This window comes from Styela clava, chromosome 3, assembly GCF_964204865.1.
Source record: "Styela clava chromosome 3, kaStyClav1.hap1.2, whole genome shotgun sequence".
Classification (NCBI taxonomy): Eukaryota; Metazoa; Chordata; class Ascidiacea; order Stolidobranchia; family Styelidae; genus Styela; species Styela clava.
In genome coordinates, this window is record NC_135252.1 from 5,616,433 (window position 1) to 5,638,706 (window position 22,274).

Sequence of the window (22,274 nt, forward strand, 5' to 3'; positions counted from 1 at the left end):
AATAACCTATCCAACACTCCAACAGATACCTATTTATGATGTCTACTTAATTAGGACTTATTCTTAGTAATTTAATATTGATATTCAACTAAACATATTTCCTGTGGGCCGGTTACAAAATGGATTTCTTAGCTATGGGTGAATCATCGACTGCACAAGGAACCGAAATTGAGGCCTTGCTTCAAGGCTGTAGAAATGGAAAAACGTTAATGGTGGCAGCTACTTTGATAGAAATGCCCAAGAAAAGGAGAAAAGAAGTTCTAACTATGCAAAGTACTGATGAAAATTGTAAGTCAAACTAGACTACTCATGCATTTAATACCTGAAGTTTTATATATTTTAGATGGAAATCGGCTAAACATTTTACATATTGTTACATATTACAATTACATATTGTTTTATACATACAATTTTGTTATACAATTTGACTCAAAATGCCTTAAATAGCATTCTTTGAACATCATTTAATAAGCTCATAACAAGAGTTCTTGTAACCTTAAATGCAAGTTTTGATATTTTATCACTGAAAGTTTATATGTCATTTATATGTTCAATCCAAACTGTTTCAATTTTAATAAAATAAAATATTATTTTATTATTTAGGTCAAATATTCAGCCCATTTCTTCTTTGTGTAAGAAGTGGACATATTCAACTTGTTCGATTGCTTCTTACAATGTTTTCAATTAATCCAAATGACAAATGTCATACAGGAAATGTCAGTTTTGATGGATATATGGTTGAAGGTGATTCAATATGATATATTGTGTGATTCTAATGAATGTCAAGTTATATTAATTATAAAACTTGTGCGATATGGCCCAGTCTATGATGCCAATATCTAGAAAACAATTTTTCTCAAGCCTAAACGTTACATGTTGTTGTTAGCGTTTATCAATCACCCATACTTGTTGTATTAATCAATGTAGGCTATCTGATACAAAATCTTTATATTTATATAAGGTGTTCATAACTTCTTGTATTAAATTAGGTAAATGGGCTTTGATGAGCCTAGTGGCGATAAGGGTGGGCATGAAAAGATGTATTGATTAAATGAAGTAATATTAAACCTAAACTAACAAACCTGGTGACATATTGAAAGCAGACTTGATAACAAAATTGAAATAAGACTGTAACAGACAGGACTTTAGAAACAGACTTTTTAATGTAATATGTGATTCTAATTTTGAGAATGATTTTGTTTTCTGCTTATAGCTTAATTCATTTGTACCCTTTTTTCAATAAATATTTCTCATAACTACATAATATTTAAGTTTGTAAAATTTAAAGTTTATAATATGCATGAAAGCGCGCTGGAAGATTATGAATGTGTATTCTAAAATTCTCCTTGTCCAATTCTAAGAACTATTTTGTGCAGATGCGATTTGCTAAATAGTTTTGCAAAAACTTAACTTCGTTCATTGTCACAGGTGCAACACCTTTGTGGTGTGCGGCTGCTATTGGAAGTTATGAAATTGTGAAGATGTTGATAGAACATGACGCCAAGATAAATACATGTACAGCAACCAACTCTAGTCCTCTCCGTGCTGCTTGTTTTTGTGGAAACCTTCAGCTCGTTCAGTGAGTCGATGCAGGCGGTTGAATCTCTTAACCATTCAAAATATTATGATAAATAAGAACAAGAGTGCTATGCTCAAATAAATGAACATGAATGTCAAAACAAAGTAGTACGGGTATGCAATCTGGCACACTAGACTAGACTACCTTTATATTTGATGACATCATCACACACAAAGTACTAATGTCATAGAGCCCACAGACATTTATGAAATGAATAAAAGTAATAGTCTTCTAGCGGCAAATACAATCTTTAAGCACTGAAAATTGCAAAACAATTGGTGCAGTAGTTAATAATGAGAAAAGCGATTTTTTACAAGAAGAAAAAAGGAAAATACTAACAAAAACAACATAATAACAAAGTGATTCATAGGTACGTACACTTGTGTTCAATAACATAATCTCTCCTCACAAAATAGCAAGTATATTTGTCTGGGGTCAGTATATTTGTGCTTTTGTCATAGATAGAGATTATGTTATTCATATTTATCATTTTAATACTATCTCGTTCAAGCATCCTTGTGACAACGGCCACATACGATTCCGAAGTAAAAAGTAGCTAAGGAGAAAGGTCTTGTAGTTCAGTACACAACATCCTAGTAGCTAGTACCCGCTTAAATATTGTACTCAATTGTTTTAAAGCATTGGGTCTGTGAAATGGTTACACAGGTTTGCAAGGGCACTAGAAATGGCACATAATTAGATAACCACTTACAAAACTGCATATCGAATTAAGCGTTTTGATATAGGATGTCAGATGTCTATTGGATTGTATGTATAACATTTGATTTTTCAGGAAAAACAGTTGCAAACTGTTTATGTGCCTCTGCTATACTGTATCTGTACCCTCTACGCACAGTATATTGATTTACTTACTACATGGTAATCAAAACTGAGTGTTAGTTGTTAACTGATATTTGTGTAATTTGGTAGAATTATATGAGTGGGTCCGGCCCTAAAAAATTTGGGGCCTGATAATTATTCTGAAAAGAGTGCGTGGTTAAATATGGTGGGAACTCCTATTGTAAAGAACTTATGATATAGATACACTAAAACATGTATCAATATCATATCAAATAAGAAACGCGGAGTATAATAAATTTGAAAAAATTTAACTTCTTTATTTCAAGCACACACAATAACACACTGTGGTTAGCAAGCATAAGCTCATTAGAATACCAATCGACAGCACTATACATATACAGTTTTGATATAATATACAACTCATGTTTGAAAAATAAAACTATATCTACAGATTTTTAATCGAAAGTGGAGCAGATGTTGAAATATCCAATCTGTATGGTAATTCATGTCTGATGGTTGCGTCATATCGTGGTCATATACAAATTGTTGAATATCTGCTTGACAATGGAGCAAATCCCAATGTTCAGGTAAATCATGCTTTCAGATCATAATTATTCATAATGTGAAAGGCTGTATCAAAAATGTTGAAGTTAGCTATATAAATAATTATTTACATATTAATGCGTTTTTGGCTAGGCTCGCAAAAATGGTTTTTAGTTTAAAAAAACATTTTCAATTTTTTGCTGGATTTTATGATGTACCGGTATTTGAAATTGAATAATGGTATTCCATTTCTCGTCACAATGGAAATTTGCATGTTAAGTAAACTGCTGCTAGGTCTATGGCAAACTTTGGCCTGCGGAGTGATATAATCCGGCCCGCGACGCTTCACTGAATAATTGTAACAAAACAGCTGCTCTGACGATTATTTTCTTTACGTAACACAATTTATTGTGAGACACGTGTAGACTGAATTATATTATAATCTAACAAGTACAAAATTCACAATTACTCGTTTAATGAGCCTATAATTTAATTATAATTAGACAAATGGCAACAAAACGCAGAAAAGTTGATGCTAAGTGCAAAGGTTTCAATGGTGCCGAAAATATTCAAATGAAACTTTTTGAGATGCAATGCAATAAGGAATTAATCTTTATTCTATTCGAGACATGTATCACTGCTTGATTTTTATTATAAAAAGTATCATCCGTTCGGTTTTCAACTTTCTGAAAATATGTGTGACCCGCCAATGACTTGCATCCCTTAATTTTGGCCTGCGAGCGACAAAAGTTTGCCGACCCCTGTTCTATGGGGTCCTCGAATGATTGGTTAATCTTGGCTTTATCACATACGGTTTAGCCGGTGACCGTACATTTGAACCCATGTACATTTGAACCCATGCGTATATCCACGGGTTCAATCTATATGCGGGTGCTAAAACCCATGGGTTAGGGTTAGTATGGGTTTAACTATCCGTGAAACAAAAAAAATTCCATAGGTGCAATAGCATACAGGTGAAATTGTCATGGGTTCAAATGTACGTGGGTTCAAATGTAATGGAACCGGTTTAGCCAACTAGGCATCATGTGTATAATATCTTAATAATTTCATTTCAGGATGATTGTAAAGCAACTGCATTGCATTTTTCTGTTGATGGATCGCAACTGGATGTAGCTAGAGAATTAGTACAAAAAGGTGATTATTTTAACAGAATAAAAATTTTCATCTTTTTATAATCAAGAAACTATAAAGTTTTCTCACTGCTCAACAAAAATTAAGATTGAGTTTAGGATAGGATTTACATATTTATCCCGGGGGAGAGGAAAACCGATAAGACGGCTTAATGATATAGCAAACCACGGCCTTTCGTCCGGTTACCAGTTTATCTCGGTGTGAGATTAGTTAGCTAGTTATTTGTTTCAGATGCATGGTCTTGATGGTGGAGGAAGTCTTAACTGACTAATGGTTATGTGAACCACCGTACAGATGCGAAATAATGCTGTACCCGTACCGTACAGTCTACAGATATACATTTGAAAGTTTACCAAATATTCTACCCGTCAATACCACTCAAAAGTTTGTTTTTCGAATGCAGGTTGTGATATACATATTAGAAATGAAAACAGAATGACTGCACCAATGTCTGCTGCTGATAGTTGCAATCCTGAGATGGTAGAATTTTTTTCAAATCTTATTCAAGTCACCATACAGGAGAAAGTTAGTATTTGTTAAGCTTTATCTTTCTTCAACATTGGGATGCAATGGCCTGTTGGCTGAAGTGTTAGACTTAATTACGTTGGTAATGCTGATTAAAAACTCTGGTTCAAATCCCATGGTCACCCACCTGATGTGGGGTATAATAGTTTGAGTAGACATGGCCGAACCAGGAAGTAGCTGGCCTTCCTAAACCATAGGTAACAGTGCCTTGGTTGGATTGAAAGACATAAAAAAATACTGTATTGAAAACAGAATGGAGAATGTTGGGTACTCCCGTAGTTTGTGTACTAGGTTAGGATTGGTCCATAATTTTATTCCGATTTTCCTCATTTTAGTTCTATTAAGAGTTCGGGGACTGTCTGTGTTAACCAGATGAATATATCCCCTGCCCATAGGTTTTACAGTCCGTTTACACAATTTGATGTAAAATAGGCGAACTAAATTAGTTACCTCCATATTTGTACACACAATTCTAAAGCGTAAATTATTATTTCTACATTTGTCACAAATCCTCATTCGTCGCTTTGTTGTTCTCTTTCAGATAATGTTGTTGGAACTTCTAGGAGCATCTTTTGCTAACGATAAAGATCATTATGATGTTGATAAAACGTTTCATTATTTTTATTTGGCAATGCTATTGAGAAGTCAAGGTTTGTTTATATATCAATATTATTCTATCCAATAATGCATCGTTTCTATTTTTAAAAGTATTTAATTGCATATATATATATATCAAATCTTATATGTTCTCTAAACATTAGTTGCTTGTTCATTTAAATATTCCCAAATATTGATGTATACTATAGTACATTTTTTTGTTTAGTCCCATTGGTTCCCAAACTGTTAAAATACATACCCTCTCCAAACCCGTACCTTCTTCAAAAACTTGTTGCTTTTTTCTCTTCTATGAAAATACTAGATTTTGCTGGGGTTTTCATCAGTTATTTTTTGCATCATGTTCAATAATAGAAAGTTGGACAAATTAAATCAATTGAATAAATTTATAACAGTCAATGAATTAAAACAAATCACAGTCAATTTACTTCAAAATAATCTAATCATCATGAATGGTGCGGAGTAAAGGACTTTTACTCATAGTGCTCTAAGAATCACATCATGAACTAGGCCGGAGGCTGGATTGGGGAAACCTTCATTTATTTGTTGATTTTTTAACAAGAGGCTGAACAATCTATATTGAAATAGCTTGATATTCTATAGCAGGGGTTCACGAGAAGATTCCCAGGGGTACTTGGATGACAGTCAAGTTTTTGTATGTTGCTGTTTTGTTAATATCCTTTATTACTACCAGAGGAAAATGCATGCCCATTGAAACTAAACGCCAATTGAAACATAGATTTTCCCTGATCTTGCGTTGTTGTGATTGTGACGCAACAATGTAAAATTCAAGGCTTTGCGTACAAACTGTGAAATCTCTAAAGACAGCGTGCTGCGAGCATTGGAAACGTGATTACGCTTATTGAAACTTGGGAGAGATTTTGAGATTTCATTAGTTAGACAGACGATAAGGGCAGTAATATCAACAAGACGATTTAATTCAGTTAGATATGGTCAATGAATTGGTGTTGCAATAAATTGTTAGTCAATATATCACAATCTTGTTCGGTGTCTGATTACCGGGGGTTCGCATTGATTGTTTCGTGACTCGAGGGGTACTTAACAGAAAAATGTTGAGAACCCCTGTTCTATAGTCTGGTTAATTTAGTTTGAATGTTTCAAATTGTTTTGATTCCTTAAGTTTTCTTTTCTAAGTAATTGTGATGTATATTGTGGTGTTTATTACACAATACTTGAAGGCCGGACTGTGGTGTTGTGGAAATTTTCAATTAACTTCAAATTTGATTACGACTCCAATTCCAGGTCTCAAAATTTTTTTGTTTCCAGCTCCAAGCTCGAAGTAAAATCAACTTCTGATAGCAAAAACATTGATGTATGAAAACCTCCTTTAATAGACCCTAAAAACGTTTAATGAACTTCATGCTATTTGTGATTATTGAAAGTATGTATTTCGACTCCAGTGAATTCAAAATTTTGATTCTTTGCCTATAGGCAGCTTGAAAATTTAAAAAACTGCAACCCTGAATCCAGTGCAAACTTGCAGGAATCTGGCTCCACACACCTGCTTGAAGTCTCAGTAGTTACCTGAAATCTGGAAATACTTCTTTTCTATTTCGATTTCATCCGCTCTTTCATACTATTTTTCTGATGGATCTGTAAGCTTTCAGCTACCTTCTTATTATATGGATGGAATTTTACAGAAAACATTCCTAAAGAAATTCTTCCTCCTGTGCCAGCCTATTTAAACAGAAAAGAATGTCAAACGAAGGAAGAACTTCAGGAAATAGCAAATGACTTGGTGGGTACAAAATTAAATTTCTGATCATTTATGATGATCCTTCATAATGAGACCATAAACATTTTTGAACTATCATTATAATTAATAAAACATATGTCAAACTAGTAAAGCCTTAACCCAGACCTTCCCAAAAATGCTCTTATTTTTTACGCTGATTTCTCGAAATTGTCATTAGAAACAAGATCTGATATCGATTTTAGTATTATCGACGCAGTTACCTCATTAACCATTGAAATATGTGCTGTGAGTTAACTGCACAGGAAGGGTTACTATTACAGTAGAGTTTTTAAGCATATCTTTGTTTGAAACTAATATTTTCTACAGGATGCCCTACATATTGAGTCTCTCATTGTAAGGGAAAGAATTCTGGGCATTGACAATCCTGAAGTACCTCACCCCATCATATACAGAGGAGCGGTATATGCAGACCGTCTACAGTTTGCTAGGTTAGTATACTTAGTTTGCTAGGTTAGTATACAGGGATGACATGCCTCATGCATAATGTCTTATCAGACTTGGTGAAACTTTTTGTGCAGGGCTCGAATTATTTTCCTTCATTAAAATTGATTGGTTTGTGCATGCTGTTACCATTTCATGTTGTTGGGTATATTAGTTTCAGAGTTTATATCCTAATGCAGAAGCATCAGTTTGTGGCAACGTGCACTGGACTTAAAGCAAAAGAATAAAAAAGAGGCGCATGCAGATTTACTTCGTTTTGCAGAGGTTTGTTATCTTTCATGCTCTTTCTTATCATCTAGGTACCACAGTATAATAAAACAATATTGTCCTATCAATAAATATTTTATAGTATATCAGTTGAGAAGAGTTAGTGAGGGCCTAGAAAGTTCTATCACAAAGAGATCTGTGATTATAATCAGTAGTTTAGTGAGGCAATTTATTACAGATACTGGGCATTTAGTGGAATTACCCACTTTAAAGGTCTTACTGTTGCCACTATATTGAGTATTAAAAAATCCTATGTTACAATCCTTTCTAACACTTAACCGTTTTACCACCACTACTTACATAGTTTGTTGCAATTACGAATTTTCATCAAATCGGAAAAATTGTAGAAGTGTTGATTCGATTGGATTAGTATTTATTTGGAACTAATATATACTAAAATTACAATTAATCAGATATCACAATGATGCACTGTTATGTAAAAAAAAAGTCAGATTTTAAAAGGTTATAATAGTGAACGCATTGGAGAATGGTCAATTAATTCAAAAATACAACACAACTGGAACGAACCTCTTATTTTAAGAATAACTGGAACCTTTCCGATTTTCGATTCCCTACCCACCAGGAGATCGTTTAACCTGTGATGGCAAAAGAGTTATATAAGTCTGAACTCTGAAGTCATAATGAAATTTTGCTTTGGGGTATTGTCAAACACTATTTTTAATAATCTTATTTATATTTCTTCAGTATAGTATATAATATATATACATTAAGCTTTTACTTTCCTTCTTTGCAGATATTTTCACAAATGGTTTTATTGAGGGAAGAGATAGATGTGGAGGCTCTGGCTGCTGTGCTGGAATCATGTCTGACTGAACTTATAAGAACTAGAACAAAACTAATAGAAGCAAAGGTACTGTCATGCTCATTGCTCAACTATTTTGCATGAAAAAATTTTTCATTAGCAATTTGAAATTTGTGTAAATTTACAATGTTTTGAACAGTGTTTAATCTTTTGCAGAAAAAAATTCCAAATTTACCAAATTCTAACCCAAAACCTCATTCGTCCAAAAAGTCTTTCAAATCGGTTCATGTTATTTCTGATGAAGAAAAAGTCGATACATTGCAGACACAATTAAAAGGAAATATGCACGTTATGCTTTATTTATTACTTGTTGTCACTAAATCAGCTAAATCAAGAGGAGATTCATATAAATGTGGAAAAGTAACATATCAGTAAGTTATAGCAAAATATTGTTTTAGTTATTAAATAAAATACGTATATGCAGGTGTCAAACTGCGGCACTTCAATAGTGTATATCTATCTGCATTTTCAATATGTTTTATTCAACTTATTCTTTGTGAGGGCATACAATAATATTAATGATAACGGTTATAAATGACATTTATATGCATATGTAACAACATTGAATACGCCATGTTCATAATTTGAATTGTTTTCTTTCTAAGTTGCAACCATTCATTTTCATTTATAAATGAGGTCATGTATCTATTCTCTTTCAACTAAAACCTCCCAATTATTTAGATTCGTTATGCTGGATTTCAGAGACCAACATAATCGTACTCCATTGCACCTTGTCTTGGACGAATCCACTCCAGTTGATGATTTTCATGTCAAGTGGGTATCTGTATGTTATAAATGCATTTTTATTGCTTCAGTTTGCAATGACATAGTTGCTAGGGTGATTAGAACATGTACTTGACATAAAGTAGCGAAATTTACTATGTTCGAATAGGCATTTTAATCTATCGTGGGCCTCCAAAAACAGAAGTTTTGTATTTTATATTGTCGCTTTTCAATCTAGGAAATCTGTGTTGCGGATTCACATCTTTATTTATCTTTAACGTCTCATTGCCTATTAATATATAATAACTAGTTTATCTCAATGGATTCACAGCGAAAACAAAAATGTCCCATTAAAAGTACTTTCATCTATCCTTCCTTCCTTATTCATAGTGAAGGAGCGATAAATTCACAAGAAAAATATCACTCAAAGTTCAATTTTGCCCATTACCATGTTATATGGAGTCTTAATACTAAAGTGAAGTGTAGCAAGCACATTTTATTTGACAGAGATGTATGTTCGTTTCCCAACTCTGAAGTTGCAAGGTTACTGTTATCTTGTGGTGCAGATCCAAATGCTACTTGTGACAAAGGAAATACTCCACTTCATTTAATAGTACAGGTATTTCAATATTTGACAATTTATTGGTTTTGGATTATTTGAAGACAAATAATTCAACAAACCTATCAATAACTAAAAAATAATATTTCATGAATTCATGGTGAATTATCTTGTTAATCAAATGGTTTTGTCGGTGGTTTTTGCACCATGCTGATTGCTAGGAACACGCTTGTTATCGCATGTCTGATTACTCAGCACAGCTTGAAAACCCCTGGAGGATAATTATATGCGAGAGGATTGCTAGATTCTTTGTCGCCTTAGGGTGGTCCACTTGACGGCTGCTTACACCATCAAACCCATGCATCGCATCTGAGACAAATAACTGGTCAACTATTTCATTCCTGGCATGGACTGGTATTTGGAAAATAGGCCTTGGTTTTCCATATGATTAAGCTGTCTCAGCGGTTTTTACTCACTCAGGGATAAATATGAAAATCCTTTTCTATATCTACCATGTTATACCCTATTATACCCTGGTGTTTTTAGAATATTGTCCTTTGCTATTATAATTCTATATTCTATATTTTCAGTATGCCAAGCCCATCAGTGACTTCATGACGTTGCACACCGCAATTATTGATTTACTAGAAGCTGGAGCACATCCAGACATAAGGAATAAAAAACGTCAATCTGCACAGGACTTAGCAACAACTGGTGTAGCAGAAATTATATTAAAAAAGGAATCAAACTGGTCTTTGGCATGTTTTGCAGCTCGTGTCATCAGAAAACATGATATACCGTATATAGGTCAAGTACCGAAAACATTAGAAAATTTTATCGAAATGCATTGACCGTTATGAGGTGTTACTGGTTTACTTGCGGACCTTTTTTTATGTGACGCTTATTCCCGCATTTTGTTCTGAACAGGGCCATGTGCAAAAGCCACTTATATCTAACAATATGTAAGGAGCTGTCATTTTTTAAAACGGCCAGAAGAATTGGCATTGCCCCCCAAGTTATTACACCCAGGATTTGAACCCGAGATGCTAACACAGTTAGTTTATCATTTTAACTGGTAGGCTCCACTTGCCACCATGCTCACTTGACTCTATTCATTATATGCAGGGAAAAATTTAGTTACCATTAAATAGAAATTTTCTATATGATAATATTTCAAGCCGAATTTGTTCAAATTAAAAAAAATTCAAGACGGCAACAAGTCAAATCAGGCACACTTCTGACATCTCTTACTAATTAGCAATTGAAGCCTGTATGTTTTCCGAATAGTTCCATTTCAAAAGCATGAGCGTATAAACTGTAAAATTCACAGTGTTGATAGATTGTGAATTTTCAAAGCCAGTGGCTAAAATTCATGGAGATAAAATGAAGTGGCTAGCAATCCCCTTAGCCAATCCAGACAAATTGTTTGTAAACTTCTGAACTAAGTCTGATTCATACATTCTGATTTATTTTTTGAATTGCTTCATCTCTTCAGCGGTATTGTGCCAATTTTACTGCCATTGTTGACGAGCGCGACCTCGTTTTATCTTTTCTACAAGTTCACACATTATTTTGCAGTTCAAACACTATTCCCAAATTGCCTAATCAGGGGTTCCCAACCTTTTCCATCAAACTTCTCCCTCACTATAATAAAAACGACTTTGTTTGTTCAATCTTTAATGGATCCTTAGCTACCAGTCACACTGTCTCTTTTGTACAGTTCAAAATGTGTGCATAAAGAGGCATTATGGTTTTGTTAAAAAACTACAGCAATAACAAAACAAAATTCTTCTTGGTGGAAAAAGTTGACTTAATTGACTTTACTGGTTGGTAAGGTACCTACTCTATTTATTGCCTTTTAAATAATCTGCTCTTCTATTTTATCTTTATCGCTGGTGAGTATTCACTGTGCTGACCTCGTTTATCTTCCAGCGTAATAAATAAGATATTCATGCAATTATAATGTGTTATATTTCAGGCTAGAAAATATATAAGTTAGCAAGATTTTTGGAAGAACTTAATTTATATACACACAATAAGACGGTCAAGCTAAAGAAATAAGTGAGAAAGTTGACTTTAGGATTATTAAACATCCTGTGTCTAGTTAGTATACTGTGGATGAGTATATGAAGTGAAAGGATTTGCACAGCTATATCAAACCGAAGGTATTTGGATGTCGTGCTTTTGGTTGCCCTGTCATGATATAACGCATGCCTTTTCTGGTGGAAGTGAGTTTGCCTTTGATCGGATTGTCTCTGTAACAAATACATGTTGTTAATAATTATAACTCTCACTCTGAAGTGGGCAGTTTTCTGGGTAATTGTATTTGGGTTTAATATAAAAGTAGCTTGATATAAAAACAATAAAAAATGGTGTTTATGCCTTGTTTGTCCGCCAATTTTGGTCGACTGGCTATCTGAATAACTGATTGTTCTGGACAGATTTAGAGGTTGGGGGATGCAGTGACAAACAAGTGCTAGACCGGTTGGGAGAATTTTTCAACCTGCAGTGCGAGGTGTCGCTGAGACTTGTGAATAATAATCAGTTTACCTGCCACATCTCTCCTTTGAATTGCTACAAGCCCTTCAAATAATGAACGAACAGGGTTTTCTTGTCTAAGTATGCAACCATTTAACCATATGAGTAACATTCTGTATCCATGCTCTTTATAGCTTCGTTCACCAGTATATTGTTCTTCAATGGCCTGTACCTGGATAATAGAACTAATTGCTTTAAAAATTTGTTGGATTTTAATACTTTCTATAAAAGCAGCTTCGATGTCTCTCAGCGAAGTTGCCTGCGTCATCTCAAATATCGGCGCAGGTTCACTAAGCGACGTAAGTACTTCTATTTAGCGTGGAACAACCATTTTTGTATATGTTATTCCTAACCCCCACCTAGCTCCGTCATCCAATGATTACGTCACTCCGACCTCACGATCACGTCACAGAGTTTGCCAAAGTATAGCTACGATCGCCCGAAATGACATCTTGCTCGATTTTGGGTGATCGTCTGCGCGTCTTGGATGACAATTAGTATAGTTTGGAGGGCTTTATTACGTTACTGTGACGTCGTAGTGACATAATTTTTGAATGGCATATTCAGGTGGGGGTTAGGAATAACATATGCAAAAATGCTTGTGCCACGCCAACTAGAAGTACTTACCTACATCGTGTTGTGAACATGGCCCAAAATATCTGATATAGAATTATACCTGAGAATCGGTGAATCCCCACTGGAACGCTAGTTTCCTCCACTCGTCCTTTTTCAAATATTTTGTGGCAAGTTTATATAAAATTGTTCGTATATGTTGTGTTTCTGCGGAATTATCTGGTTTGAATGAAACATCTTGTGGTAGACCATCAAGTACATCATCCATAAAATCATTATTGTCAAGTGGATGACCGTTGTTCAGTTGATTATGTGGTGACTGAAACACAAGTGTCTAAATTATCTGAATGTTTAAAAGAGTTGCAGACAAAAACAAACCTCAGGTCGATTGACCATGTAGGCTACCGTAGGTAAAAATCAAAATGCCGGTTACAAAACATATAAATCTAGAAGACTCTTTCGATGTTGACTCAATATGGTTCAAGAGTTATATAGGTCAACATTCAGATATATATAAATCAATTAAGGACGAGGAAATCTCTCACCTTTAGATACAAATGATGTCGTTCAGCCTTCAATATCATGTCAACAATTGTAATATAACTCCCCCTCGCAGCTACATCTAGTGGGGTCTTGCCTCTCTGTGAAGAGAACCAATCAATCAATCATAATGCGCATATAAACATTGGTTTAGTAAGTTCAATTACAATATCAACAGAAATGTATATTTAGGGTTTCTATTTGGCTCCAATTTATACATGTGGGACATATATTTCTTTAGCATACCAAGGTGGACCTGGTGCCAAGAGCGTAGCCAGCTGAAAATTAGGGGGGAGGGACAAATATTTTTTTGTATAAAGTTGTATTTGCCTTTTGCTCCGAACAAGGCCAGATAAAAGTAGCCACTAATTAATTGCTTTCAAGGTATTACATCGAAAATTCAATATGACATCATAGTAACTAATACAAAATAAGCAATATATATACAAAATATGACATCGTGAAATCTAACACATGCCAATGTCTGTGATGTTTGAATTGAAACCTTGTCACAGAACAGACTTGACCGTCATGCCTATTGAATTAAAATCTTTCTTAATCTTTCTTAATCCTTTTTGTCCTATTTCAGAGTAAAAGGTACTAACTCGTGCCTAATCTAAGATATAATTAGATGATATATAACGGTGACCTTAACATGAGGCACTCCAGCGTAACGACGTAATGCCGGAATTTTTTTCAAAAAAAGAGTTATATAGCCTTTAAAAATGATGTTGAATTGAATATATTGAATGGGGAATGATGCCATATTTATAACAGACCACCCAAACAACCTTCTCACTGTTAGTAAAAAATGTCATTCACTGTTGTCACGTTCTACTAGGGAATTAATTATTTTTATATTTACCTGATCTGTTAATGAAAGGTTCATATTACAGTGGAGTAAAATTTCGGTAATTTCATAATATCCATTCTCCGTTGCTAAATGCAATGGAGTTTCTCTTCTTGCATCTTGAACATTAGCGTCAGCATTGTGCATGGCCAGTATTTGTACAATAGATGTCTTGTTTGCTGTAAAAAACAATATAAAATGGTGAAGTGAAGTAACAGTGAGAAAATGGAAATATTATTCATTGTGGCATTCCAATAAGTACAAAAATAGCACAGTGTTAATGAAAACATTCATAACGTCCTTGTTTTATTTTTTAGCTGTTTGCTCATATATTTACTCTGTCAGTAGATGGCCTCAAACTGAATTTGTTACAGGTGATAAAATCCAAGAAATGTTTATAACACCAATGCTTAACCGATATTGCCAGCCAGAGGCAAAGAAGTCAATATTACAGTTTTAATCTCCAATATTTCTTCTTAAACACCCACATCCGTTCTTAATAAACATCAACATGCAAAAGTAATCACCTTCGGGCTATCCTAATTAAACTACTGATTTCCAGCTTAGTCAACATATTTACTTTTTTTAGCGATCAATACGAACGAAAAACTCATTTCCTATAAATAACTAAATTGGGATAAAAAAGATACACATAATAACGGCAGGCTCCTTGTAAAATTCATTGCATGAAAAAAATGATTTATAAATGTGCCTAATTATGAAAAGGCCAACTTCTTATAATTGATGTCATATTTTTTTAATCGTTTCAAGACATACAGATATCACCTTATTGTTAGCCTACAGCAACTATGTAAAAATTCATAGTCATATTTCATGCATCAGATCATAAAATTAATTTTAGATTTTGAGGTCACAATTCTGTAATGGTTTTTAGGTTTTTGCTTATTATCTTCAATGCTAAACATCGCGACATGAGTCATCAACTATGCAATTCCTAGAAATTTCTAAATCTTGAGTTTCAAATTAAATGCATGGAGGAAACTCATATTGACACCAATGACTTTAAACAAGATTATCCTGAAAACCAAACAGGGAATTAATCAGGTGTTAGCAAAACTGTCAACAATTATTTAAGTTTCAACACTGCTGTTTTCAAGCTTTCTCTACAAGAAGCTGTGAATTATCAATGAGCCATGTGGCAGAGTGTGCTTCAAAAATCAGCCTTGATTCTTAATTAGAGTCTCGCTGATGATTTGCTAGGTTTGAGTCAATTCATGTCACTCAAACAACTCGAGTCTTTGACAAAGATGACGCAAATCTGAGTGGGGCAATCTCTACAAATATATATGTCACAGACAAATAAACGATAGATATGCCAAATTTCTATTTGTAATTTACATTCAAAAAAATATTTTAGTTTGAGTATTACAGTCAGTGGTACTCAGTAGTTCCCCCAAGTGCATGAAATACACTTTGTCAATACCAGGGTGGAGGAAGGCGTGATGAACCGATACTAGTTATCGAGCAGCGACACCCATGATTAGGCCTAACATTAATTGGTAATAGCATAAAAAAAATTCGAATAATAATGATTATTGAAAGAAGTCAAGTACAGAGCCAGAATTTCTGAAAAGAAATGAACAGGCAAGGCATCTCACTCACTTAATTATGATGAGTTGTCCACAAAAAAAAAAACTGTACCGCACTTGTCTCAATCAGAAGAATCCCAATTCATATGCCTACTCTAACCATTTGGCGCAAATTTAGTATTTAGTTTAATTATTTAATCCAGAATAGTGAAACACCACTTGTGATTTACAATTTTTTGAAATCTTTGGATTTTCCATTAATGAAATCACAGAAAAAAAGGTACTAACTTTGTGTCATGTGTATTTTAAAATAATCAGGCCATAAATATGGCCTTACCTTTTAATTATTGTAAAGGCATGGCATTAATATTAAAAGTACTACATAATTCCATTCCTATGAAAATATGTCACTTCATTTCAGAAAACAATTGCTTCTTGTGTTGACTCAAACCCAATTTTATGTTTTCTGTCGATGGCATTTCATCCGGTCTTTTCATTGATACCTTATCTCATTCCTGTTGATGTCATGCCGCACTATGCCATTAGTGAGCTTTTGTCTAGCCATGTTTTTATTATTCATGAATGTTTATAATGTCGCACACCCAGTACAATCTACATCAAAACATATAAATCAACTTGAACATAATCTTTTTCAGTCACTTTAACCTCAGTCAAACTATATTCTTGTAAATGTATAAATGTCTTATGCTCTGTTCTTACCTATAACAGCATAATGGAATGGTGTTTGGTTATGCTTGTTTCCTGCATCAACGTCAGCGCCACCATTTATGAGAGCAATAGTGGCCTCTTCGTGCCTTCCCGATACAGCTAGATGCAGCGGGCAAACTTCGTCCTTGAAAAATATTATTAGTTTTATTGAAATGCATATGCGATGGTATTAGCAATATGAGTGCTATTGACAAATGAAGGTCTCTAACATGTTCAGGGGGGGTACAAAATTTTCATTTTTGGGGGATTTTACCAAATTCAGGGGTAGCGATGAAATCATTTGTAACTTATAAAAATGTATTCGACTGACCATCTACACTGGTAGATACACCAGTGGATCAACACCACTCTATGGATATTCAAATACAATTGGTATATTAAAGTAAGGAGGGAAGTATGGTGTCACACCTCAAAATTAAGTATGTAATTTCCCCAAGTATGCATTTTTATGAAGTTAAAAAACATACAAAGTGCTAGAAATAAATATGTACATGTTATAAACCAGCAACATTCATGCTATACAGAAATGAGTATTTGTGAATGTCTAATTTTAATTTTTTTTTTTTAAATGAATGGAAGTGACCGTACTTCAGTTTCTGCATTGACATCTGCACCAAGTCTTATCAGCTCTTCAATAGCTTCAGTCTTGCCTTCTTCGGCCGCAAGATGCAGTGATGTTTTATTATCCTAGGAATATGAGACCCGGTATGTGAATAGAACTATGATAATTGGGAAAAAATACAGAAAGCATAAGGGCATGATCAATGGGTACTTACTGCATTTTTTTCTTCTATATTCGTTCCAGCATTTACTAAAATTGAAAGTAGTTCAGGGAATCCATTTTTAGCTGCGAGATGCAAAGGTGTGTTCTCTGCCTGAAATAGGATGGAAATTTGTAATGACAAGATACTGCCGATAGCAAACAACAAATTTTATTCAAATATTGTATTTATGTATTTTTTAAAAAAGAATGAGTATGTCTATCTACAGAGCATTTATTTAAATACAGATAGATTAGATACCGAAAGACAATGCTTAAATTGTCATATGGTAAATGGTAATTATTGTTATTATTCAACTTTTTTTTTATTGAGTTTTGTCCATTCACCTTGTCTTTGGCGTTTACGTCACACTGAAGTGCAATAAACGTCTCAAGCATTTCTTTTCTTCCATGTTTAGCTAAAACATGTAAACATGTTCTTCCCGCCTGCATCAAAATATGAACTTGAATGAGATGAAAAATAATTTTAATGAATATTTCATGCTTTGTGCATAACAAGGTTCTAATATATCAGCTTCCAGACTTACGAATAAACAATTCTCAGAATTAATGCTTACGTAACATTACATCATATAGCTTGTTTCTCTAATTCAATACTTAATGAATTCAAAAATTACATTTTATATATTCAAAATTTACTATTATCTATCAAAATGATGTCATATTCATGAAGAATTTATTTTGAGGAAAACAAAATTCTGAAGCTTATTTTCATTAAGGTCAAAAAATGTCATCTAAGTTAGCCTTTATTGTTGGCAATTGCGTCTATTCACACAATTGATATTTACGGTAAGTAAACACAATCTCTGTTGACATTGGAAGGCGGTACTGTGTTTACAGAGTAGGTGGATATGGGAAGCAAATAAATGGAGCATGTATTTTTCAAGGTGGTTCAGAATATTCTTTAGCTTGCACCACTAAGTTCCATATTCCACTCTGTTAACTACATCGACTGATACAATGTGAATAAATGATTGCCATGTATATTTGAAAATCTATAAGAATACTCAATTCATAAACTTGTCAATATTAGTCTTTGTTAAGCTGATTTATCTTATTCAATTATTACTAATTATTAAGTTTTTGTGTCTGTGGTATGATTTAAACTGAATTCAGTTTAAAAAAATAAATAAATGGAAATACCCTGAAATAAATAAATAAAAAAAAATTCTTATCTGTAGGGTGTATATGTAGTATATTAACATTTTGTACATAATAAATATCTGTATATAATATATCACATATAAGATCTCACATCATCTGTAATATTTCTATCAAATTCTTGAAGATCTTCTGTTAATATATGTTCCACCATAATGTGATTATTCTGTGCTGCACAATGTAGAAAACTAAATCCATTTTTGTTTTTGGCAGTGGATTTTGCACCAGCTCGAAGAAGCATTTCGACGCATACTTTGTGACCGAACCATGATGCCCATAGAAGTGCATTCATTCCAAACTGTTAAGGTAAGGAAAAAATTAATTAATTCATCATAGAGAAAAAACAACACAAAATAGCTGGGGAGAAACCTATAACAAAATGTTGCAAAATCAACGCTCCAGAAGTGTGTGAGCGAATATGGATGTAACTAATTTTGTTTGCCTCCTTTACATCAAGTTGTGTAAAGGGACTGAAACCTATGGGCATGGGGGATATTTACTTGGCTAACACAGACAGTCCCCAAACTCGTAAAAGAAATAAAATAAGGAAAATTGGTATAAAATTAGTGCCTAACCATAACCTGTTACACACACTACCGCAGTATTGCAAAATTTGCTTTGGGTGTATTTTCCCTGGTTTGAGTGAACTTTGTAGAAAAATGTTGATTACTTGTTCAAAAAAAAGGGTTGATTTTTTTGCCCAATTGTTTGTATGTGTATGTATACTTCAACTGAAGGAATGTACAGATATTTTCCAATATTCATTGTTTCTTAAATCTCTTTCATTACTAACTTCCCACAGTCAAAATCAAGCGAAAATAGTGCTTTTTGAGCCTATTGCAAAAAAATCTGGTTATTAAGTAAAAAATGATTATGTTTTTTAGATTTTTTATGAGTTGTTTTCACATCTTGACTCTGAACAAGGCTGTTGCAGTAGTGAATTATATTTCGGTATTTATAAAACACCTTGTTATAAAAAAAATTATCTAGCAAAAAAGGTGATTTTAGAAATAAATTTTATAAGAATTATTATTTATTTTTCATCCACACTATTCGCTGCGAACAAGGCAGTGGTACAGCAGATCGTCAGTGATATCTATAGAATGTGAATAGTTATCAGGAAAGTGATTCACTACTTGATTTAAGAAATTACCTTATCGGCAGCTTCTATGTTGGCATCTCTTTCAAGTAATATTTTTAGCACAGAAACATGTCCATTCCCAGCAGCCCAATGTATTGGTGTGCGGTCCGTCTGAAACAATGAATAACAGAAATGAGAAGAAATTTTCCAAAAATACTGTGAATTAATTAAAAGAAACTCAATACCTAAGATATGTCACTCAGAGTTAGAGATTGAATACTATTGAAATACTAAAAATCAGTCAACTAATAAAATGTTAAAAATTAATGATGTTGTTGACTGTATATTTATTACCTCATTTCGACAGTTGATGTCAGTTCCAAGCTCCAGTAATTCATCTACTGTTTCTGAATCTCCTCGTCTTGCCGCTGAATGCAGATCTTTTTCATCTCCCACCACTGAAATAGAATATATAATTTAACAATTGAGGTCACAAGTTAGTTTCAAATAAATTAGGTTGTGCGTCATTTTGCATATTAATCATCCCAGCCAGTTATCAAAGTGGCATGAAATAGCAATATTAAATCCCAAAAATGGGAATATTCCAATCAAACACACTTCCTTCATTCCCAGAATGAGGAGTCCAAATGATTCACATACTTCAGTACTCTGATTCATTTTCAATCCTTCCGTACTTGCCACCCAAACATGAATCTCATAAATACTTACGGTAAGTTGTATTTTTCTATTTCTAGCTATATATCTATGTACATTAGAATTAACAGTGGGTCAAAAATCAAACCGCCTACATTTGTGAAAGGAATAGATAAGATTTGGTGTATATTTAAAGTTTTTCATTATCATTATTAAGTTTCTACTCACATATTTCCTCATCGGGATCTACCATGTTAACAGAGTGTGTTCCACTTGATTTGCTTCCTCGAGATTCTGCTCGAAGAATAACACTGGTAGCTGAACCAATAGAGTCTGTGTCTCCCATATCAATTTTTTGAATTGACAGGCGAGATCCTGCTCTTGAGGTCTGAGATCCATGACCAGATGATTTTCGTGAATGAATTGAAGGTCTGGGTGATTTTGTGATTGGTGCATTTTCAAGAGATTCCGGTGTTGTCATAGGTTTGTTTTCATCAACAATTCCCAATCTCAATATATCTTCTTGCATTGATCTGTCAGAGTGATTGGATTTTTTACGTTGGTTGAAACTATCTTCTGATTCAGAAGTATTTCTGGTGGATGAGTGGGAATTTGGATAATATGCTTTTTCAGATAGAGAACTGGATCGTGTAGAGGTGGTATGGTGAAATCTGGGCTGCTGGCTTTCCGGTAAACTCCGACGCTGTGAGTTTTGTGATTTATGGTAAGCATGTCTTCTGTCCTGCTCATAAGAATGCCTCTGTTTTGTGTAATTATTGTTTACTCTGTTGTCAATAGGAGATTCCTCTACATTTAGAGGTGATTGGGCTTGTTTTATTCTAGATCTACTGCTCACACGTCTGACGCTTCGCATATCTATTTCTTGGTGTCTATGAGGTATTTGTGGCCGGTTTTCAGCTTCTGAATGAATGCTGCTTTCGCCTTCTAAATCTCCTAATGCAAGTGTGGGCGCTGATACAGCAGAAAACGTAGGAATTTTGCCGCCAAAATTTCTATTGGAATTTTGTACTTGGTGGTATTTTGCAGATTTAGGAAGACTACTTGAAGTTATTTCAGAATACCAGCTCTGGGTGTCACTCTGATCTACTGCAACATTGTAGTTCGCGGATAGATAGGTAGGGAATCGTTCTTCTTCCAAACCGCTTTCTGAACGAATTTCTGATATACTTTCGCTATCGTGATCTTGTGCGGTTTTTTTTCGATTAACTTCCCGATTGTAGTTTTTGTATGTGCTTGTTCTGTCAGAACGATTAGACCGTGATGCAACGGTGCTAACAGAAGATAACGAGAAGCGATCTTCCACGTCTACTCTGAGCAACTCATTCTGAAGACCCCGTTCAATACTTTCGTTTGTGTCTTTGTATTCATCAGAAACGAAACCACTTTCATACGTATCTCGTTGCGGTCTCTTATCACTTTCACTGTTTGCTGAAAAATATTCCTTTTCCGAATGTCCGTATCTTTTATTTCTGTGCTTGATTGCTGAATCCGAACCAGGTGCATCAATATTTCGACTTTCACGACTAAGTAAACTATTCAGCAGATAGTCGTCGTCTGTCTTTTTAGCGCTTGAGGCTGTATGTATTTCGGCGGCGTAGGCTTCCTCGTTTGTTTGTCTGTGGCGGCCGTTCCGAGTGGACAATTTTCGAAAATCACGGATTGGAACTGTTCTGTGATTTTCGTCGTTTGTTCGATACGTGATAGACGACGATGCTGACGACATTCTCTCAATATTGTCGTCAATCTTGTACTTCTGCATTCAAAATTCAATGGGTTCAAGAGCTGGTTAGGGGTATTTTCTATAAGCGTTTATGCATGCAATTTTATTGTGCTTTCGTGAACAATTAGACATATTATACAATTCCAGACTGTTGACAACGTATTTGCGTTGCGTTGTCAAATTGTTTTGCTTAAATATGAAGTAAATTTTATAAATCTAAACAAGGACGAACCCGATTAAGTAAAGTGGAACGCATGCCTATGAAATGTGA

General features: G+C 34.1%; 2 protein-coding genes across 2 annotated transcripts; one reads left to right on the forward strand and one right to left on the reverse strand.

Moving 5' to 3' along the window:
• The first annotated feature begins 29 nt into the window (after nucleotides 1-29).
• On the forward strand, nucleotides 30-11,762 carry LOC120343485 (protein fem-1 homolog B-like). The gene is made up of 15 exons (XM_039412677.2): nucleotides 30-288; nucleotides 604-744; nucleotides 1,429-1,579; nucleotides 2,832-2,967; nucleotides 4,000-4,078; nucleotides 4,479-4,600; nucleotides 5,142-5,250; nucleotides 6,877-6,974; nucleotides 7,299-7,420; nucleotides 7,613-7,697; nucleotides 8,455-8,571; nucleotides 8,680-8,894; nucleotides 9,205-9,297; nucleotides 9,754-9,865; nucleotides 10,396-11,762. Exons 1-15 carry the CDS (start codon nucleotides 120-122, stop codon nucleotides 10,654-10,656), a joined length of 2,010 nt encoding a protein of 669 aa, XP_039268611.2. The 5' UTR covers nucleotides 30-119; the 3' UTR covers nucleotides 10,657-11,762.
• Nucleotides 11,565-22,036, reverse strand: LOC120343479 (uncharacterized). Its single transcript, XM_039412670.2, has 13 exons — nucleotides 20,491-22,036; nucleotides 19,963-20,066; nucleotides 19,681-19,779; nucleotides 18,622-18,825; nucleotides 17,694-17,792; nucleotides 17,362-17,460; nucleotides 17,174-17,272; nucleotides 16,577-16,709; nucleotides 14,322-14,485; nucleotides 13,462-13,557; nucleotides 13,020-13,235; nucleotides 12,356-12,515; nucleotides 11,565-12,060 (listed from the first exon to the last, which is right to left on the reverse strand). The coding sequence occupies exons 1-13, from the start codon at nucleotides 22,004-22,006 to the stop codon at nucleotides 12,002-12,004; spliced, it is 3,048 nt and encodes a 1,015-aa protein (XP_039268604.2). The 5' UTR covers nucleotides 22,007-22,036; the 3' UTR covers nucleotides 11,565-12,001.
• Between the last annotated feature and the right edge of the window lie 238 nt (nucleotides 22,037-22,274).